This window comes from Onychostruthus taczanowskii, unplaced genomic scaffold (assembly GCF_017590055.1).
Source record: "Onychostruthus taczanowskii isolate IOZ18803 unplaced genomic scaffold, ASM1759005v1 scaffold4, whole genome shotgun sequence".
Classification (NCBI taxonomy): domain Eukaryota; kingdom Metazoa; phylum Chordata; class Aves; order Passeriformes; family Passeridae; genus Onychostruthus; species Onychostruthus taczanowskii.
Genome location: NW_024501459.1, coordinates 14,384,751 through 14,405,668, shown reverse-complemented (window position 1 = coordinate 14,405,668; position 20,918 = coordinate 14,384,751). Strand labels below are relative to the sequence as shown.

The 20,918-nt window shown below is 39.1% G+C and overlaps 2 protein-coding genes across 4 annotated transcripts; both read left to right on the top strand.

Moving 5' to 3' along the window:
• Positions 1–967: 967 nt before the first annotated feature.
• ZFAND1 (zinc finger AN1-type containing 1) lies at positions 968–6,758 on the top strand. The gene is made up of 8 exons (XM_041412724.1): positions 968–1,022; positions 2,039–2,081; positions 3,337–3,376; positions 3,740–3,867; positions 3,953–4,044; positions 4,849–4,973; positions 6,029–6,184; positions 6,328–6,758. Exons 1-8 carry the CDS (start codon positions 968–970, stop codon positions 6,496–6,498), a joined length of 810 nt encoding a protein of 269 aa, XP_041268658.1. The 3' UTR covers positions 6,499–6,758.
• Positions 6,759–10,173: 3,415 nt separating this feature from the next.
• Positions 10,174–20,123, top strand: IMPA1 (inositol monophosphatase 1). Of its 3 annotated transcripts, none has more exons than XM_041412721.1 (9): positions 10,174–10,320; positions 10,414–10,495; positions 11,804–11,937; positions 13,856–13,960; positions 15,212–15,257; positions 15,395–15,503; positions 16,219–16,327; positions 17,789–17,940; positions 18,367–20,123. In XM_041412721.1, the coding sequence occupies exons 2-9, from the start codon at positions 10,433–10,435 to the stop codon at positions 18,483–18,485; spliced, it is 837 nt and encodes a 278-aa protein (XP_041268655.1). In that variant the 5' UTR covers positions 10,174–10,320; positions 10,414–10,432; the 3' UTR covers positions 18,486–20,123. The 3 variants fall into 3 exon arrangements, with proteins under 3 accessions (XP_041268655.1, XP_041268657.1, XP_041268656.1); XM_041412723.1 differs by having other exon boundaries at positions 10,220–10,261; XM_041412722.1 differs by lacking the exon at positions 10,174–10,320 and having other exon boundaries at positions 10,333–10,495.
• The last annotated feature ends 795 nt before the right edge of the window (positions 20,124–20,918 follow it).

Here is a 20,918-nt window from a genome sequence, read left to right as displayed (position 1 = left end):
GCACAAGATTGCATCTAAGCAATCAGGATCTCCAAGGAGGGACATTGCACAATCTCTCTGGGCAACCTGTTCTATTGCGTGGTATCCACACAATAAAAAAGTTCTTCCTCGTATTCAGGTGGAAAATCCTATGCCACCAGTTTCTGCCTGTTGCCTCGTCCTATTGCTTGGCACCTCAGAGAAGAACCTCACTCCAGCCTCTTGGCACCCTCCCGTAAGATGCTTATAGACATTGGTGATGTCCCCTCTCAGTTGCTTCTTCTCAAGGCTGAAGAGGCTCAACTCTCTCAGTCTTTTCTTCGAAGGGAGATAATCAAGTCCCTCGAAAAATTTTGTAGCTCTCTGCTGGATCCTCTCCAGGAGATCCATGTCTCTCTCGTGCTGAGGAACCCAGAACTAGAGACATGCCGCGGGAACGTGTTCTGGGAGGGCATCACCCTCGGGCACAGGCGTGCACACGGGTCAGGGCTGGGAACATAACACTGAATTCTGAAAGAATGTGGTTTTTTTCACAAAAGTGGTGGGTGCGCCGCTAAGGAAACCTCAGTGGCACCAACATACAGTGCCCAGGTCGCAGGGGGCAGGAAGTCCTTTGGGAAGCCGGGCAACCTCCGCTCTGCCTCCGGGAACAAGGCTCTGCCCCAAAGGACGACGCAAACAGCGACACAAATAAGGCACAAATCATGCCTTTTTCTTTTCCCCTGGAACAGCCCGAGGAGTACCAGCCGCGGCTCTGGGCCCACTGAAGGCGGATGCTTGGGCCGACATGGGCCGCTTAGGTTGCCCTGAGCTCGCTGATGCCGCCGATCCTGCCGGCATCCCCGCAGCGCCGAGCCCGAGGGGCGGGCTCAGGCTCAACCCGGCACGGGCCGCCCTCGGCCCCGCCTCTGCCCCGCCCGCGGCCCCTCCGCAGCGCGGCCCTGCCCTGCCCGCCCCGCCGCCTCTCCGCCTCCTGCGTGCCGCCGACATGGCGGAGCTGGAGGTGGGGCAGCACTGCGGCGTGCCCGAGTGCCGCCAGCTCGGTAAGGGATAGCGCGGCGGGTCCCGGCGGAGACGGGGACGGTGGGCCGGGGACGGGGCCGGTGCGGGGTTGCGAGGGGAGTCCTCTGTGCTGCTGCAGCCCTGCGCGGTCTAGTGCCAGCGCCTGTCACCTCGGTTGTCTCACTGGGTAGTTAAGAGCCCGCTTGCCCCTCCCTCACACTTGCTTGCCTTCAGTGATCTCGGAGAGTGTGACTGGAAATGTCGCCTCTCTGAAAGAAGCAGCAGAACCGCCTGTAGCGAAAGCTTTCTGAGGGACCACTCAGATGAAGCGATCGAGACGATCGTGAGCTGAGCTGCGTGGTCCAGTTGCGTGGTGGTCTGTCAGCATAAAGTCCGAAGGAGGGAGAAGCAGAGTAGTGGACTGCACCTGGCATTTGCTGCCATTAATGATGTGGTGGAGTTTAGCAGACAGTGATGTGATTTTATGTGTAAGAATTTATGTGGTAGGCAGGGGATGTGTACGGAAGCTTAGGAAGCGTGTGCAATTTTAATCACCCAAGGACAGTATGTACGATATGATGTAAAAGGCAGGATCATTATGACTGTCCAGTGGAGGAGATCTCTCCCTTCCAAAGAGCCAGCATCTCCTCCAGTTGGCAGCCCATTAAAAAAAATGTAAATTGTCCACTGTCAGTAAATAGTGTTCTGAGTGGTCTTGCAATAAATTCAGTTTTTAACATAATTAGTAATTTTGATGGCTAGCCATACGTTCCAGTGTCATAGATTGATATTGAGAAAAAATTTAATTTAAAGCCTAATTCTAACTTCTGGAATGCATATAAGTGTAATTTACCTGCTCATATGTTTTTCTGTAATATTAATTAGGGGAGATAACAAAAGCCACTTCTAGCTGAAGTGTAGATGCAGTTGCTAAGTATTCTTATACCTACCCTGCGATGTTGGTAAGCAAAAGTTAATCATGTGAAAATTAAGCTAGAAACTATTAACAAAACAACAACCATGTTGTCTTAACTGAAAACAAATCTTTTTGTTTCAGATTTTCTTCCCTTCGTATGCGATGGCTGTTCAGGCATCTTTTGGTAAGTGCACAGAATCACACAGTACCTCAAGTTGAAAGGGTCCCACAAGAGTTAACAAATGCAACTCCCTGCTCCTCACAGGACTAAAACTGAAGCATACAACTAAGCGTCATTCAGACAGCCTTTGCACTCCAACAGACTTGGTGTCATGACTACTTCCCTGGGAAGCCTGCTCCAGTGCCCAGCCACCCTCTCTAAGAACCTTTTCCTAATGTTCAACCTGAACTTCCCGTGACATAGCTTCTTTCCATTTCCTCATGTTGTATGCTTGGTCACCAGGATTTCCTCATCCCAGGTGAAGAATCCTGCACTTGCTCTCATTAAATTTCATACAGTTGGTGACTCAATGCCCAGCTCTCCAGTCTATCAAGAATCTCTCTGTGTGACTTCTCCACCCTCAAGGGAGGTGACAGCTTTTCCTTGTTTAGAATAGTTGGCAACCATAACATGTATCCAGATCATTTATAAAAATACTATAGAGCAATGTGCTAAAATTGAATACTGGGGAACTCCACTGTCCACCAGACTGAAGCAATTGCATTAACTGTGACTCTCTGAGCCCAAACCATCAGCCATTTGCTCAGCCATAGTACTACAGCCTTGCCTAGCTGTGTGCTGGACCTTTTTGTCCAGAAGAACGCTCTAAGAGACAGTGTCAAAAGCTTTGCTAAAATGCAAAACACCACATCTGCTGGCTTCCCAGTGTCATATAAATGGGCGACCTTGTCACAAAAGGAGGTGGCTGATTATGTTTTCTTCTTGAAAAAATTTTGAGGTTTCTTGCAAGGTTGAAATCAGGGCCTGCACTTTGATTTACACTTCAGATTAGCAGAGGGCAGCTGAGAGAAACTCAGCTGGGGGTAGATTTCACTTCTGACATATCAGAAGCCATTAAGGGATTTCTGCCATTATGGAAGGTGATTCAAAATCCATTAAAACAGACAAACTCTTGTTGCTTTGAACTGAACTCTTAAGCATGCTAATGTCTTCCTTCTCTTGAAGTGAATTGTTTATCTTGAGGCATAAGTTCCAAAAGCTAAATGTTTTACATTCTGAGAAAGCATAAGATCTGTCAATTCAAGAAGTGAAATGCATAGGATAGAACAAACATTGGAGAAGATTCATTATCTAATTGAAGTTTTTCCATGATAAAACTTGTCAGATTACTCTTTAAACACTTAAATGTTTTCACATGCAGGTTTTTTTTCCCTGGAATGTTGATAACAGTGTGATATTTTCTTCTTTTTCCACAAAGCCTTCAGCACAGGAGCTGGGATGCTCATGGGTGTTCTGAGGTAATCTAACAATGCATGACAGCCTTACATTAAAAATTCCATTCAACTTAGCTGTGTGTTTTCAGACTAGATAAATGCATATGGTATATAAGTACTAATTATTTAACTCCAAATGTGGAAGAAGGCTGAAAAAAATTAATCTACTCTTTTTCTTCCTCTCAGAAGTATACTGACATTAAGTAGGATGACAATTCTTTTTCAGCCTCTGAGCTAAACCTAACCAGGGCAAAAGTAGGAGAGAATAGTTGGACCAGGTTTGCCCATAGAATGGAGAGCTATCACAGATCTTTGAGAAAGCTGGGATGGTAACTTATATCTGTAGTATCTGTTTATTTACACAAAATATTTTGTACTTACTCCTAGGTGAATATAAGAAACAGTTCTGTGAAACCTGATCAGCACAGATCTTACCCATGCTCATACAAGGACTGCAATGGAAAGGAGCTTTTGCCAGTGTTGTGTCCTTACTGTGAAAAACATTTTTGTCTCAGGTGAGTGGAACAGAGTGTTTAAACATCAATATTAATTCACTAATGTATGGAAAATGCAATAGAAGTTTTACTTTGTTGTTTACAGACATCGTCATCAATCAGACCATGAATGTGAGAAGCTGGACACACCAAAACCTCGAATGGCTGCCACCCAGCAGCTTGTTCAACATATTATAGGCAAGTACAGAGGCATATATATTCATTTTCTTATATTTTTTCAGAACACTGTTTGAGTTTCTGACCTCCTTTGAGGGGTCAGGTTTGACCAAATAAGAAGAAAGGATGGGAGTTCCTTGGTTAATAGCCCTAAACTTATATGTCAGTATTTAATACTGTTTATCTAAACTGAGCCAAAACAACAGTACAAGGAGAATCTCTAAAGAATAAATAGGGTACAGGTTTCTTTCAGAATTATTGTCTTGTTGTCATTCTACAAGTGCTATACTATAATGAATTGTACCTAGCCATTATTGTTTACATATTAATTCATGTGCAAATAATGCAGTTGTGTTGGATGTGCATGTCAATATGCTGGGATCACACCTAACAATCAATATGCCCAGAAAAGTCTAATTCTGCCATGTAATGTTTTGCAGGTTTTAAACAAGCTCTAGGATAGGAAAGAGAATAAACAGCACTGCCCAGCTGGACAGTGGGATTATGTGTAGAAATGAGGACCTGAAATGTTGCCATATGAATGCTGTAGTGGCCACAGGTGTAGAAACTTCAGAATTTGTATCTATTTGTATCTACTTGCCTTTTGCAGCCTGTGTTTACATGGTGATAATGTTCATCTACCTTTCAATGTAAAGGAATTCTGCTAGAACTGAAAATGCTGATACATGACTTTGGGAAAATGTGAACAGACATGAAAAGGGATGGGATCCCTGGCAATACAATGAGATCCAACAGACTATGTCATATAATATGCTTAGGATACTGTCAGAATGATCACACTAACAGGAATAATATTGTTCTCAGATTCTAAAAAGAGTGACGAAGTGAAAAGCAAAAAACGTAAAGGAGCAAAAAACAGTGAGACAGCAGCAAAAGTGGCATTAATGAAACTGAAAATGCACGCATGTGGGGACAAGTCCTTGCCTCAGGTCAGTGATGTTTGTTTTCAATAACTGAATTCTCAAAGGAACTACAAAGAATTCTAAATTGTTTGATCTTCATTGAGTTTCCTCAGCTTGGTTTTGGATTTAATTTTTCAAGACCACAATCCCTTAAATGTACATGTCAGCCTGGTACCCAAAAGCAATCTCACTTGTTTTATGTCTGTAGATGTCTGTGGAGTTTGGAGCAGTGGAATCAAATTCTATTACTTCATAGCAGAAATGTGTTTGCCTGCCACATGGCTGTCACATAGCACGGCAGGGACAAACAGGGTCGTCTGGGGATTCTTGGCAGAAAGATGACAGCACTGAGTTTATTAAATCTTATTATTTTAGCAAAATTTGATGATCAGCATAGAATTTCATTATTAGACTAGAACAGGATTTCTAGAATCACTGTAGCACAATTTTGTAAGTAGTGCAGCACAGAGTTTTATAGCACATCGTAGCTTGTGATTCCTTATCACCTGCATCCTTTTTGCAGATAGTGTCAAATCTTCCAGTGGGCATCTGATGGGTGTCTGCTGGTTATTTTAAACACCAAACAGCTTTAGGTAGGGCTTTACCTCATTTTTCCATAAGGAAACTTTGCCCTAGAGCTCATTTTAGTGGACCATTCCATTCTTGACTGCACCATTACTTTGAGGACAGGTGGGACGCCCAGGAAACTCCATGATTGTCCTAGGATTCCTGGATTTTTTTTTCTTTTTAATGAATGTCATTGTCAGACTGCACAGCAGAGGGCATGGGAGTGTCAGCAAACTGTTGATCAAATCCTGCCAGAGTGGTAAGACCATCAGCTTTACCACAAGCTAAAACTTTCCCTAAGCCTTCCTTATTTTATCTCCAGTAAGGGTGTAACACCACCCCTCGGGTGCTCAAGGGAGAAGTCCAACATAATTAATTTGCCAAGTGAATCAGGGGGCTTATTTCCTGCCCACAATCCATTGGGTCCCCAGAAAAGGTGACCTCCTGTGTGAGGCCCTGACATTGTGTCTTCATCAATTGTTTTAATTTTTGTCTTATTTTTCATGTTTTTCTAGACAGAAAGAATTTACTTTCAAGTATTTTTACCAAAAGGGAGCAAAGAGAAAAGCAAACCCATGTTCTTTTGCAGTAAGTGGAGTATTGGCAAAGTAGTAGATTTTGCAGCTTCCTTAGCAAGCCTTAAAAATGACAACAACAAATCAACGTCCCAGGTAAGTCAGCAATAACAAACATTTTCCAGGTTGTTGCATTTTGGTTTTAGTTTTTCTTTAGCCTTTTGTGCCTCTCCCACCCCACTTCTTTCATCTTGTATAGGCAAATCTTGGTGTTAATTTCTGTCCTATCTGTCTTACAGAAACTGAGATTATGCCATACTGCCTCTGGAGAAGCCTTGCCATTTGAGCACACACTGGAAACATGGCTATCTGATAAAGACTATCCACTGTACAATGGAGGGAATATAATTCTGGAGTATCTTGATAATGATGTTCTATTTATAGAAGATACAGAATCCTACTTTAGTTAGTCAATAAATTTTTACAAAAATAAAAAAAATCCAGTATTTTTTAGAAGCATGGTATTAAAAAGCAAGTCCAGTGTTCTTTTAAAATCACTGGTATGCCAGAATCTGTCTTCCATTGTAAAGACACAATTTCAATCAGTTTCTCAGTTGCTTGACTGACAGAAGAACTATGTCCTGAAGGGAAAATTATAATAACTAATATTACAGGTATTCACATTCTAGAATAAATTCTTGCTCTATTGAGCTGTATAATATCAATATTTTTTTTCTTAAATTTGGTATTTATTTTTGTGTAAGTGGCCGGGACAGTATGTCTTAATAAATAATGAGAATGTAAACTTGCAGTATGACAGTTTTCTGAAGGAAAAAAAACATACTATGCTAATGCAGCATCTTTTCTACATCTACACAAACAGATTTGATTGCATTTGGAAACTGGCACTGCCCATACACCAGGTTCACATTTTTTTCTTAATGACATTTAGGAAGAAAGCTTTATGAAAGAAAAGTAAATTCACTCAGGTGTCTTCCTGATTGTAAATCTTTTTGTGTGATTGGGGGATAAAAGAGCTCGGTAAGCCTGTCACTTATTTTGCTTCACAGTGCTCTTTACTGTAGTTTTAACATGACTTAGGTATGAATAAATTGCTTTACTGGATGTCAGACGAAGGTGATTTTGGTTTCCATGAAGGAAAGGGTTTGTCAGTGGCTGGTTATTTTGGAAATCTTTGTCTCCAGACAAAGATTTGACTTTGTCAGTGGAAAGTACAGGAGCATTTTTCTGCTTTCCCCTGCCTGTCTCTCTGGTTATCTTGCTTTCCAGTACAAGAGCAACAGTTCCCTTTTCCCTTGTTACTTATTTTCCTCCCTTTAATCTGCAATTGTCTGTTCATCTTTCGTTTTATCTTAGGTTGTTGTGGTACAGAATATGCAGTAAGAGCCCAACCAGCATTGTGGAACCAGTGAGCTGGGAAGAGCCCTAAACAGAACTTTTTCCCCACCCTGTTGCTACAAAAGCAAGTGAAAAATACTTTTGTGCAACAGAGTAATTTCCCTTTTTTTTTTAGCAGAAAATCTTCTGCTAAATCTTCAAGAGTTTTCTACTTATACCCCTTCGCCTGCCCCGATTTTTCTGCCTTAGCATTTGCAGGCAAAATAACTGAAATAACACTTTTTTTTGTGGATGAAGAGAAGACAGACTTGGGATGCAGGAAGTCAATCTTTGGGGAGACCTCAGAGGTTTTACCAGCATGGTTGCTTTCATCAATTGCCAGTAATGGCTAAGGTCTGTCAGCCTGTAAATGACAGTACAAACATGGCAAGTCACAGTTGATAAGACTCCAAAAAGTTTTCACTATCATCTTATTCCAGGAATGTGTCTAGGATTGTACACAGAAGCTCATTCCAGGTAGTTTTCAGAAACTGAGAAGCAAAACCAAATTAGTCTGACATAAATAATTGAGAAGAGATGAAAACTCCACCCTAATCAATAGTACTAGGAACAAAAGCAGAAACTTTTCCATACCTCTAGGATCTTGCATAGGTTAGAACTGCTCTCATTTTACCTGTTTAGATTCCAACTTACCTTTACTTAGCATTTTGGTTTGGTTTTTTTTTAACTCATTATCTTAGCACATTTTCGTACAGAAAGTTCAACAACTAGATTGGAAAAAAAAGACCAAAATACTTCAGAGGAATCAGTTCTCATTTGAAACCACTGTTGATTTTACAGGCCTGTGTTCAGAAGGTGCTGAATTTTTTCACTTCTAAGTTAATAAACAAAACTTCTAGTAGATGCCAAAAAAATATGTAAAGAAACATATGTAAAGTTATGCAAGCAAGAAAAGGAATTTATCAAAAGAAATACTTCCTGATTTGACAACAAACATGCTTTCAGCCAAACTACAAAAATAGGTGACTATCAAGAGTTTTAGTTGTTCTAGCTGTAATTTTAGAGAATGGACGTGGTCAAGGATTTATAAACGCTTTATGAGATGCTGTGGTAGCAGCTCCTGGCCTTGTTCCAGTTCAAACATTGCTGCAAGGTTGCCTGGCATGTGTTTGTAATATATGCAACAGTTTGGAAAAGGTTGTATTAACACCAAGAGTTCGATTCTGCTTGGATCGTGACCTGTTAGATTGGCTGGGCAATGCTGTTCTAAACAAGAAATAATATATCACACTAAGAAAGCAGGCAGTAATCTCTCATACTTTTATTTTCTCAATTTTCTGTTTCTATGTCTTTTCTGGAAAAGTATGCACCCTGGGGTGTGATCAGTCTGGTCCGCAGACTTTTTTTTATCAATACGTCACCTCCATTCATCCAGTTTATCAGGTGACACATAAATACACCTTGCAGCTTAGTTTTCCTCCTAGTAGCCTCATATATAAAATACAAAATTTCATTTCAGCTGGAACAGAAATTGTGGTTTGGATTAGGAAAATTCTTATACTTGTTAGGAGAGAACTTCAGGCATTCCTGTTTTACTTCTGCTGATTTTAAGGTGAATGCAGAATTTGGAATCTGTAAAACCCTTGCTGTAATCTTAAGTATACATTAATGATGTCAAAAAGCCATTTTTCATAACAGTCATGCAGTCCTGTATAGATTGTACTGAGGCATGTACGGCTGCTTGCCTCAACAAAAACTGAATCTGAGCCAAAGTGCCTCTTTCAGTGGTCTGTGTGCTTTTGGTGTAACCTTGTAAAGAACGATTTGCAAAATAATCAATAAAAACACAACTTAGCATCTCTGTAGTTCTTTAATGACTTTGAATACTTTAAAAAGCAGGCTTATTCTTGTTTATGAGATGGGAAGGAGGAAATGTGGAGTTGCACAGTGACTTGCCTCACACAACAGATTCAGTGAGAGTGGAAACTTTTTCAGTGATGTGGAAAGGACAAAACTAACCCCCTTTGGCCTAGCTGTGCATTAAGTTGGCATTGGGGCAATAGGGTAAGACTGCTTCTTTTGGTGTGGTAGACATTTTATGATTATTTTAACCATAAAGCAAATTGCATCCTCGCCCTGTTTAGCCAGATCACCATTTTGCATAGGACAGTCAATTACATCAGTTGCAATTTGTAAGGACAAAACAAGCCCTCAGTGTTTTTCCTTTACCTGACGACAGAAAATGGGCTCAAAAGACCACAGAGGAAAAAAAAAAAAAAAGAAAAACTGGTATTAGTAAGGCTTGGATTTTAATTAATATTGAAGAAGCATCAGTTGCACTGCAAATTGCTTTCAAAAATCGTTGAGTTCTGTGTGAACTCGCCCTCCGTGAGGGCTCTGAGGCACTGACACAGGTTTCCCAGAGATGATGTGGATGCCCTGCCCCTGGAAGAGAACTAGGCCCGGTCGGATGGGGCTCTGAACAACCTGCTCTAGCGGAAGGTACCCCTGGCCACGGCAGAGAAGTTGCTTATGATCTTTAAAGCTCCTTCCAACCCAAACCATCCTTTCAGTTTTATTATAAACTTCAATCGCGTGGTGATTGAAGTTTATAATAAATGGTGAGCATTTACGGTATCTCCGCCCTGCCACGTCTAACTATCAACAAGAAGTCGACATCGCCACCGGCGCCGCGGCCTCGCCCGGCCCCGGGCTCCCTCACACGCAGGCGCGGGCGCCGCCGAGCGGCGGCAGAGGAGGCGGGCCCGGGGCCTCGCGCGCGGCGCCTGCGCCTGGGCGGGAGCGGCGGCGGCGGCGGAGGCGGCAGCCGCCATTTCGGGCGCCGTGAGGGGGCTGCGCGTCCTGCAGCCCGAGGTGGCGTGGGGCGGGGCCTGCGCTCAGCCCGTTCCTCGTTTGGGCAGTACTTAAACCGGGTGAAGGAAAAAACTTCGAATTTGTTTAAAAAAAAAAAAAGGAAGAAAGCAAGCCATAATAATTTTTTTTGCGTTCATCTTTCCTTTTGCTAGGCTCTTTATCTCGGGAAAGATGGGAGATCCCTGGCAAGAATGTATGGATTATGCAGTTGGTTTAGCAAGGAAAGCTGGGGAGGTATGTATAAGCTCTTTATAAATAATAAGGTGATTTATTGAGTCTAATACATATTTAGCTTTTGAAGGAGGTTGATGTTGGAATTTCTTTTGGAGCGTGTTTTGTCAAAAACCTAAATGGGCAGAATAGTTTGTGATGTTCAAGTGCAAGATTAGAGTGTCTTTTATGTTTAGAATTCGGTTAACTTAAGAGAACAACTTTGCACTTTTCCTTGACTTGGAGTCCGATTAAAGACTAAGGAGTAACTTTTGTTTCTTGAGTTTGATTTAAAAAATAAAATCAGAATTGAGGTAAACAAAGAACATCTTGACTTCTACCCTTTAACTACACCTGTCTGCAGTATTATTTTACCACCTGAAAGCTGGGGACAGTCTTTTCTTGTGAACACCTCAGTCAGCTTTGTACAGAGGCTTGTTGACAGTACTGAATACATTATTGTGTTCGCTATCCTTGGAAGTGTCCAAGGCCAGGCTGGACAGAGCTCTAGACTGGTCTAGTGAAAGGTGTCCCTGCCCATGGCAGGAGAGCTGGAACTAGATGGTCTTTTAAGCTCATTCTAAACCAAACCAATTATTTCTATGATTGCTTCTCTTCATGAAGACTGCTTTGCTTCTGTAAATAAGAACCATCCCTTACAGTGGTGATATTTTATCGTATGAGATTTAAGGTGGCTTAGAACAAGAAAAAGTTTGTACATCTTGGCAAAGCCTCAGCACGAGTGGTTACCAAATGTTTTGGTTCTTAGTACATTTGAAGGCTGTGGCAGCCAGTCAAGATGGCACATGTAATAATTCTGTCCCCTGGAGCTGCAGAGTCTGTGAAACATTGTCTCTGCAATGACCTCATTAAAGTCTTCAGTCAGAAAATCTTTTGAGTTATAGTAAAATAATTCTGTGGGCTGTGAGGCATGGGTTCTTGCTTAAGCTGATACTGATGGTTTTCAGATCCTAAATGCAGGGTCTGGCTAAAATACCTGGCTTGAGCTCAGTGTTAGGTGTTTTATTCAACTGTGATATTTAAATTTGTAAATCTAAAACTTGTCCTTACAAAATGGACTCCGGTTTCATCTGCTTGGAGATCTTCCTTTTGTACTTAGATTTAAAGCCATGTAAAACTTTGTACTGAGTAGGGACTAGAGATGCAAGTCCCAGCTCCTGCAGTTAAATCCAGGTTATGTCAATGCTTGTGTTTTGTATGTGCAGTACAGAAAATGACTGTAAAAATTATTTCTAAGTTTTTTGGAAAACTTATATTTTCTATCTTGTTAACAATGAAAGATTTTTTTTCAATTTGTTTTTGTCTCTACAGATAGTCCGTGGAGCAATCCGAGAAGAAATACCTGTTATGACTAAAAGTTCACCTGTAGATCTAGTGACAGAAACTGATCAAAAAGTAGAAAACTTCATTATTTCTTTGGTAAAAGAAAAATATCCTTCTCACAGGTATGGCTTGTATGCTTTTGACAGAAAAAAAATGGAAAGTTTATGATTTTGCGTGGTAAAGTTTTATTACAACTGGCATGCTGGCAAGTTGTAGCATTACCTTCAATAAATTAAGTGTTTTAGTGTAGTAGTGGGCTGAAGTTTTGCCCAGGGCTGTAGCAAGAAAACGAGATGTCCCCAGGTCTCCTGACATGAGACAAAACTTAATCTGAAAGTCGCTTCCAGTTGAGCCAACTGTAATAAACTTCCTGGTTATTGTGTTGGAAAGTCAAAGGTGGCCCCAGGAGACCTGGAAGCCAAATTTCTTGTCTGCTTTTGCACTAGTGTGCCTTTTCTGTCTGTGTTGGATGGGTCCCGTGGAACTGAGCGTGACTTTGGCAAATCTCATACAGTTTTGCAACATAAAACATCCTTTAAAGAAGGCAGTATCTTCTTCTGCATAACAGACTCTCATACAAAATACTGTTTTTCTAATTGCTTTTCCCCTTTTTCCCCCTTCTTCTGTCCCTCTCTATACCCCTGTCCCCCACCCCCTGAGAAATGTATTCTTGAAGGGTAATCTATATGTGTTTTGCTCACATGGGTCTGTCTTTAACGTTTTGACATAATGGCTCAAATCTAATGCAGTTTCCTTAAAATTGGTTTGCTATTTTTTTCTTTCATTTTCTTGGAGATTTTGTAATTGTAGCTGTATATGTGAAATGTAAGAAATCTGTATAGAACTGGAACAACTGAGGTGGTGCAAAAGTTCAGGAACCAATTTAGTATAAGCTTACAGACTTGCAGAATGACCTTGAAAGCACAGTTTCTGTGACACTGATAAGCATTTTAGAATATTTTAGCTTCTTTTTATTTTAGGTAACCAATGTCGCATTAGACATAATGGTGCTGAACTTCCTAGTGAATTACTCATCCACCTACATTCAGTCTCGTTTTTCTGAAGATCTGCTGCTTTTTGGAAAGATGCTGTTTCTCCCTAATTAGTCATCTTCATGTCTGTAGTTAATCATAAAACTCCCAATCAATATTAAAGAGACCTCATTTGTTCCGTCGCAGCAGTTATTTTACATGTTTTTGGAGGAAAGCATGTGTTTGCTGCAAACTTTTCATAGGTTGAGCAATAAATTGTGACAACCTGCAAAAGGCCTCAAAGAGAATTCCTCCTGCTTAGACTCATTCTAATAATTTTGCAGTCTAAAATGCTTTCCTGAGCAGCAAAACTTGTGGAATTTGGGGTGCTGTGGCACTATGCGTTCTGTGTCCTGGGGTTTAGTATTGTGGCTGAGCATGCACTCGCCCATCTTCTTCAGGAACTCTGGTTTGAATTGATCCCTTTACCATGTTACCATTTTGTCATGCTTGTAAAACTAAAGTTTTGAGATTAACAACTTTCTGTCGTATTTCAGTTGAAATCAGTCTTCAAATTTAACAGGTCCTGCAGTGTTCTAACCAGGTATGTAAGACCACCGAGGCGTTCTTCACTGAAAACACAAGCTACAAAATAATGTTGTATAGCACAAATAAGCTGAAAGGTGTAATTAGCTTATAGGTATTTGGAACAAAATTTGGTGATGCTGTTACTGGAAGAAAGTTACGAAAACATCAATGTTCTGAATGCTAAATTCTGGTATTATTGTAGTATATTGTGAATGCTAAATTCTGGGATTATTTCTGTGTTGAAACATAAAATTCTTTTCCCTGCAGATTGTGCTTATCCTTGACATCATAAACGTGCATGCGAGCTTGGTCAGATATGGTTGGTGCTTTCTGGATAAATACTGTATTTCTCAGCTTTTGGCATGAGATCACTGGTGGTACTCAAAGCTTCATCTCACTTCTAAGAGTTTCAATGTCAAGGACAGTGTTGTAATTGAGACATTTTAAACATTTTCTGTCTTTAAATATGTTTCTACTGTAGCTTTATCGGTGAAGAATCTGTTGCAGCTGGAGAAGGCAGCATTCTGACAGATAACCCCACATGGATTATAGACCCTATTGATGGAACTACCAACTTTGTACACAGGTCCACCTTTCTTTTTTTTATGTTAGCAACCTTAACCAATACCCTTTTTCTTTCTCCAGTTCCATGAAAGTAAGGTTGTTTAAATTGCTTTAAAAGAGATACTATGAATTTGTTAATAGTTACAAATTGGTGCTTACTGAGAGCCATTGGGCAGTCTTTGCGAGCATGTTAATATTCCTTTGAGTGTTATAATAGTCTTGCACTGTTACCTACATCATTTGTTCCATATGAGGCCTGTATTATATAGCAGGGGTCAACAGCCTTTAGCATGGATTTCAAAGATAGATGGGCAGATTTCAACAGGAACAGGATACAGTATAAGAAGTTGCAGCATCTTCAGAAAGGAAAATAACAGCTTCAGGTGCTGATTTCTAAGAAATTTCAAATCCATTGAGATCTAGGAGCCTCAGCTGTGAAGGAAAGCAGGATATCACCAGTAATTATCAATGATATTTTGCACCAAGATGAGGAGGGGACTTACAGAGTAATGCTGACAGCCTATTCCTTATCTCTTTTAAATGTGATAGATTTTGGCCCCAGTGAGCTTTTCTGAATCTGCTTGATTTCAGTTTTGAAATGATTGCTGCTATGTGCACAATGGCTTTCAAACACCTTCTGAATCCTGCTAAATAACGTGTTAAGAAAGTTACAGGAAAAGAACTCATTCTGCTGAGTCCACAGGCTTAAAAGTTGGTATTTTTTTTTGCAGAAAGAATAAAAGCAAATGTCTAGGAATTGAAAAAAAAAAGTAAAAATTAATTAATTAATTGGTGGATTCATTGGTTCGAACTTAGACTGAGATGCAATCCACCATGTCCCATGGTCTTCACTCCTCCTGCATTCTTCAATATCTGTCTTTGTCCTGGCTTGGGTGGAGGAAGGGGCGGTGGTGGGAGAGGTAGCTTGGTTCTTTTTGTGAGACCATTTCGGCCAGCTTGTTCCTTCTGAGAAGGGTTACTAGCATAGAGGCTTGTTTGCATTCTTTGGCTTGTAAAAAAAGTCCCTAGGCTAGGAACAGCTGTAACAGCAATGACAGCCCTAGTAGGTAGAAAACTTTGTGTTTCAAATGGTAATCAGTGTTGTTGGCTCTATTTTCAGCTAAATTGTACAAATTCTAGAAAACTCAGTTCTTTGTAGTCCAAGTTAAATATACATTACATTTAACTGAACACTATCTTTATTAAGAGTAAGCAGGATAATAAAAGAAATTTAGTATCTCACTATAAATTAGTGAAATGTTTTGTTTTGTAGGTTTCCATTTGTGGCAGTTTCAATTGGCTTTGTTGTAAACAAAGAGGTATACTTTTTATTACTTTAATTAAATTCAGATTAATTGCTTGCACCTAGTTACAACTAAGTTCTGTAATTTCCTATTTCACAGGAAATAGGAAGAAAGGGGAAACCTCCACAAGGTGTTTTTCCTTTTTCTTGCAGATAGAGTTTGGAATTGTGTATAGTTGTATACGAGACAAGATGTATACTGCCAGGAAAGGAAAAGGTGCATTTTGCAATGGTCAGAAACTGCAAGTATCAGGCCAAGAAGGTAAGCTGAACTCAGTAGCTTCTTTCTGGTAATTACCAGGTTGCAAGTGGGACAGGAGGAATTTGAGATGTGGATATATTGGTATTTCTTAGCTCCTAGTTTCGTTTTGCAAGACTTTCTTTTACCATGGTCTGTTTAGCTTTGAGAAACACTTTTTACGTTCTTTTGGATGCATATGATGTGATCTGTGCAAAATCAAGACTCTACAATTGAAGATTTTATTTCCCATGTATTGTGATTTTGTTAGTTTGTTTCTATTTTTAATTCCCTGTATGTCTGCAATCTGTTTGAGATTTTATTTTTTAGAGTGAAACAAATCTGCCAAACAATTCAGCTTCTCCCAGATGTGACCTATTGGTTTAAGTCACTACCACTCGTCTATGCTTACAACCCTACATCAAGTAAAATTCAAGCTTCAAATGACATCTTCAAGTATCTCAAGACTGTTTTATTTTTTATAGCAATAGAATTCTGTATAGTACTGGTATTGATTAATGTATATGCGCAGTTGGAGCAGATCATGCTTCCTTCATTGTATTTTTTCCTGCAGTTTTCCAAATAATAACAGATTTTTATATGTTTGATACATGTACTGTTTTATTAAGATACCTCACTTTTATTCAGCCTTGTAAGAAAGCAATGAAGTAAACACTGCTAGTTACTGTGACTATTTAAGTTGTGCAGTTGGAAGAGTGAGGTTTTATTTCTTTTCCAGACATTACAAAATCCCTTTTAGTAACAGAATTGGGGTCAAATCGTGATCCAGAGGCTATAAAAATAATTCTTTCTAATATGGAAAGACTTCTCAGTATTCCTATTCATGGGTAAGATGCTTCCTATTTTTATATATATTTATATATACTGACAGTGGTTAATATTGTAAACACAATAATTTTTAGAAAGCTTTGGTCACATTATATTTGACACCTTAAATACAAAATATGATTTAAATGTTTCTGGCTAGTAGCTTCCACAGAGAAACTCTGTTTTAACTTTTTCAAACAGACATGCAGAAGAGAACCCTAACAATCAGTGTTGAGAAGCAAAGCATGTTTGGGCTTGTAGGACTACAAAGTGTTGTATTTACTAGTTAAAAAATTAAATACAATTTTGTGCCTATTTTTTTTCCCCTAGATAAAACTGGATAAACAGAAGCTGTATTACATTTCTTAGTTTCCTTTCCTTGTAGTAATGAAAATTGTTTTATTTATATATATATATATATGTAAGACAAAAGTAGATCCCCCTTTCCTCTTTCAAAACCATACAATTTTAGTTTGTCTGAGTAGTTTAAATTGTCCATAAACTCCTCCTACTTAGGTTGCATTTCCTGCTTTTTCTCCTGTAGATAAATCAGTCTACATTTCCACAAACCATTTTGTATAAAGTTAGTTTCAGTAGACAATTTTTCGTTACTCAGCCATATCCATGTCTCTGATCAAACAAGTTTTATGCTGCCATTCTCAGGATTCTTGTTTTGACACTTAACATGTAGGTTTTTTCCTACTTTCAAAAAGTCTTCTGATGTTGTTAAATAATTTATGCTAAGATGTAAGTAGGAAATACGTTTTAGATGTGCTGTGAGTTCAACTTAGCAAGTAAGTGTGACTTGTACAAAAAACTGCAGTTATTTCAATTAACAGTAAACTGTACATTAAATTGTAATTGATAGCAGCTAACTATTGCAAGAAGCAACTTAAATCAACTTCAGTCTCAAACATTGTTTACAAATAAAAATGCCTAAGTACATTGACATTTCCAAAAGAAACTGGAATTTTTGACACAAGGGTTTGATGAAGTTATCCAGACCAAATTTATGCTGTGTAATTTATTTTTATGATTGCTGTTAGAGGGTTTGGCAAGTCAGAGATGTTTACTGAGCATCACCAGAGAAACTGAAAAAAAAGAGTTTTCATCACTGAAAAGTGCATACTCTCCTTGAATTCTTGTATGTAAAGGGCAGAATAGACTGTTACTGTTTCATGGGAACTATCTTCTATAATATGTTTTAGTTTAAGAAATCATTTAAAATGTGTTTAAACAAAAATTAACAGAATTTGTGAATGTAATTTCTAGAAATTTGCTATATTTTGAAAACTCTTCAAGCTATTTAAGCAACACTTCATTTCCATCTTTTTATGTTTCACTGCAGCATTTCATCCTGCTTGCTCTAGTTCAGTTCACTTCCATCATGACATTTCTGTGTTCTCTGTGTTGTCTGGTACAGACACTGTAGCTTTTTTTGCAAACTCTCCTCAGTTAAAACAACATCTTGTATCCTTTAGGATTAGAGCTGTTGGTACAGCAGCTTTGAACATGTGCCTTGTGGCAGCGGGTGGAGCTGATGCCTATTACGAAATGGGGATTCACTGCTGGGATATGGCAGGAGCTGGAATCATTATTACTGAAGCCGGTGGAGTACTGCTGGATGTAACAGGTAAGTACATGGGCCTGCATAATACTCTCTTGTCCTTTTAAATGGCTAATAGGGAGCAAAATGTAGCTGAAATGAGAAGGCAAGTTCTTTTCAGTCCTCTTTCCAAGCTACCACTACTGAGCAGTTGCCAACCTGTTAGCAGATGAAGAACAGGTTAACTGTATGTTCTTAAGCAAGAAGACAACCTTTGCTCCCTTGGCTGGACTCCTGGAAAAGTGAAAAAAGACAGTAAACATACATTGAAGAGAGTTGAAGTCGAGCTCATATGAGATACCTGTTGTGTTAAAGGCATTTTTGTCCAGAGGAAAAATTTGGTCCTAAATAATAATGTATAATTTACACTCGAGTTTTTCAGTGCTTATGTTCATATCAACTTTTAATTTTCTTCATATATAAACTGGTTGCTTTGTTTGCTTTGCTTTCTAGGTGGACCATTTGATTTGATGTCTCGAAGAATAATTGCAGCAAGTAGTCGAGCTATTGCAGAGAGAATAGCCAAAGAACTTCAACCAATTCCTCTGAGAAGAGATGATGCAACCAACTGAACACCAAAGCTGCACCATAAATGTCCCTGTCTGGTGTTGTCTCATTTTCCCACATGGTGGTCGTTCTGCCTTGAATAGATGGTAGTCTTTCAGTAGTGGTGTGGCTGCTAAGTAGAGCTTTGGGATTGAACAACATTCTAAGTAAGCTTTAACTGTTGAGTATTTTATTTGACATCACAATTAGATAAAAATCTAGAAAAATAAGCAAATATATGCAACTAGTATTTTAATGTTTTATACTGTACTGGAACACATAGCAAGAGACTCTTAGATATATAGATAAATAAAGATACCTAGTTCTGTAAGTGACAAAAAACCCTCTGTCCTAACACCACATCATCACATCTGATCCTGAACTCAAAAAGATGAAGGTATTACTGTTTATCCTGTCTTTCTCTGTCTGGTCTCTCATCTATCCATTTCCTTACCTCATTGCAGTTTTTGTAGAGCTGGTTCACACATTTCCAAACCTGTTGGTTGCTTGTAGTTTTGGCTACAATTTAAAGCCTTCTTTACTTATGTATCATTGGTTTTGTAGGCATCATTCTACCCAATGGTAGATGGACACAGTATCATCTTTAGCCCCTTATGTGGCCAGTACACTTGCAAATCCATTACAATTTCAACAGTAATAGTTATGGTGCCAGAAAATATGTTCATCTTTCAGAATTAAGTTCTGAGCACACCTATCACCAAATGTACTTACTTGAAATTAAGATGCAGTATGATTTTAATTTTGTTAATTTTGACTGGATTTCTTCATGGATGAGTGTGTTTCAAAGTCTAAGGAACCATTAAATCCAAGCGAGTTTTCAGTACTTCAGCTGGAAAAAAAATAAGCCCATAGTCCTTATTTTTTACATAATTTTCTAATTTTTTGCAAGCTATGAAAGCAATGACCAACCTGGACCAGATTTGCATTGTGTTTTACAGAATGTACACAGAGGAAGATATATGTCTGAACCTAAAGGGTAGTGATTTAATTCTAGGTGTCAGTTGTTGTAAACTTTGAAAATTATACTGGTTCTCTGCATTTTTGTATTTAAGATTGTTAAAAGCATCAGTGCACTGTTCAGATAATTAATGCACTTTAAAAAAAATATGTCAGATCGGTTTTTAGACTGTTTTTTCTTGTGTTGAAAAGAAAGTTGTCTCACTGGTTGTTTAGTTAAGACACAGCAGTGCTTTGGAAAACCTTACTTTATTGACTGTTGTCCCACTATTTTTACTTTGAAAAATGAAAATTAATGAGATTGCATATTATAAATGTCAGGTTTTTATATCAGTTGATTTTTGCAGATTTTTCAGAAACACTTAATTTTAAGATATATCTAATGCCAGATGATTAATGTTAACAAGGTCAGCCTCCTATTTAAGGGTCTTCCCAAAAAGCCACACTTAGAATTACTTTACTTTTTAAATTCCTGTTGACAAGGATATAAACCTTTTGAGCATTTCACTGTAACTTTATTGCTGTAAACAATATGTGTGAGATCATGGTTATTTTTGAAATGTCTTCTGTACCATTTCGGTGGCTTTTGTATAACAAAATCTGCATAACTTTATTTGTGAAATGGCGATATGTCTAAAAAGTACTTAAGATGGGAGAACATTAGAAATAAATACGCTTCAGCAGCAGTGGCTTTAGCTGTGCTTCCTTTCTCAGCATTCATCAGGTCCAGTGCTGTGACCCATCAAGCTGGATCTGTGAGCCTCAAACTGTCAGAGTTGAACACCGCTTCTTCTTGGCCGCTGATGTGCACAGATCATAAAGTGTTGTGCCTTTAGATGTAGGGTTATGTGTGCACCTGCAGTTGGGTTTTGGAGCTTTCAGCTTACTCCAGTGAGATCGTGGTTCATTAATCATCTGCAACCTCAAACTTTAGACTCAAACTTTATGGGTTATCTTGCCAATCATTTGTGTTGGAGGTCTGTCAGCTGGTTGAAGCATGTGGCTTTCTCATTGTTAGGCTTCCCAATTATGTTACCTGAGGAAGAACTTGTTATGATTCTTATCTTGGCCCTCTTCACTCTATTTGTGTTAGAAACTAGCCATTTTGCTAAGCACTATCTTCTCAGATACCTTCAATATGTGCCCACTTTTGTCATGTGAAAAGACACTGAAGTGTAATCATTAAGTTCAAAGACATTTTGTTTCTGTTCTAGCCTGCAATTTTGACAAGTTTTTGTAATAAAGCAGAGAAATCAAGATTGCTCTGTATTCAAAATGCTTTTGAGTTTATATATGAGGTAGTCCCTGAACGTTCAAAACTACAAGTAGTGTGGTTTTGTTGCTTTGAAAGATGGAGTGGCAGAATTAAATTTTTAAAGAATAATTTTAAGATAAAATTATATAATTACAGATAGCTTTTGATGGGCAATGAGACAATTAGATAGGAAGGGCAGTTACCACAGATTGAACAGACAAACTGT

What these genes read in the sequence shown, in the direction of transcription:
- ZFAND1 (XM_041412724.1), top strand. Translation starts at nt 968, where the DNA reads ATGGCGGAGCTGGAGGTGGGGCAGCACTGCGGCGTGCCCGAGTGCCGC. An exon ending in ATGCTCATGGGTGTTCTGAG is followed by an intron (nt 3,377 to 3,739) that starts GTAATCTAACAA and finishes ACTTACTCCTAG; the next exon opens with GTGAATATAAGAAACAGTTC. An exon ending in ACAACAAATCAACGTCCCAG is followed by an intron (nt 6,185 to 6,327) that starts GTAAGTCAGCAA and finishes TCTGTCTTACAG; the next exon opens with AAACTGAGATTATGCCATAC.
- IMPA1 (XM_041412721.1), top strand. Translation starts at nt 10,433, where the DNA reads ATGGGAGATCCCTGGCAAGAATGTATGGATTATGCAGTTGGTTTAGCA. An exon ending in GCTTTGTTGTAAACAAAGAG is followed by an intron (nt 15,258 to 15,394) that starts GTATACTTTTTA and finishes TTTTTCTTGCAG; the next exon opens with ATAGAGTTTGGAATTGTGTA. An exon ending in AGTACTGCTGGATGTAACAG is followed by an intron (nt 17,941 to 18,366) that starts GTAAGTACATGG and finishes TTTGCTTTCTAG; the next exon opens with GTGGACCATTTGATTTGATG.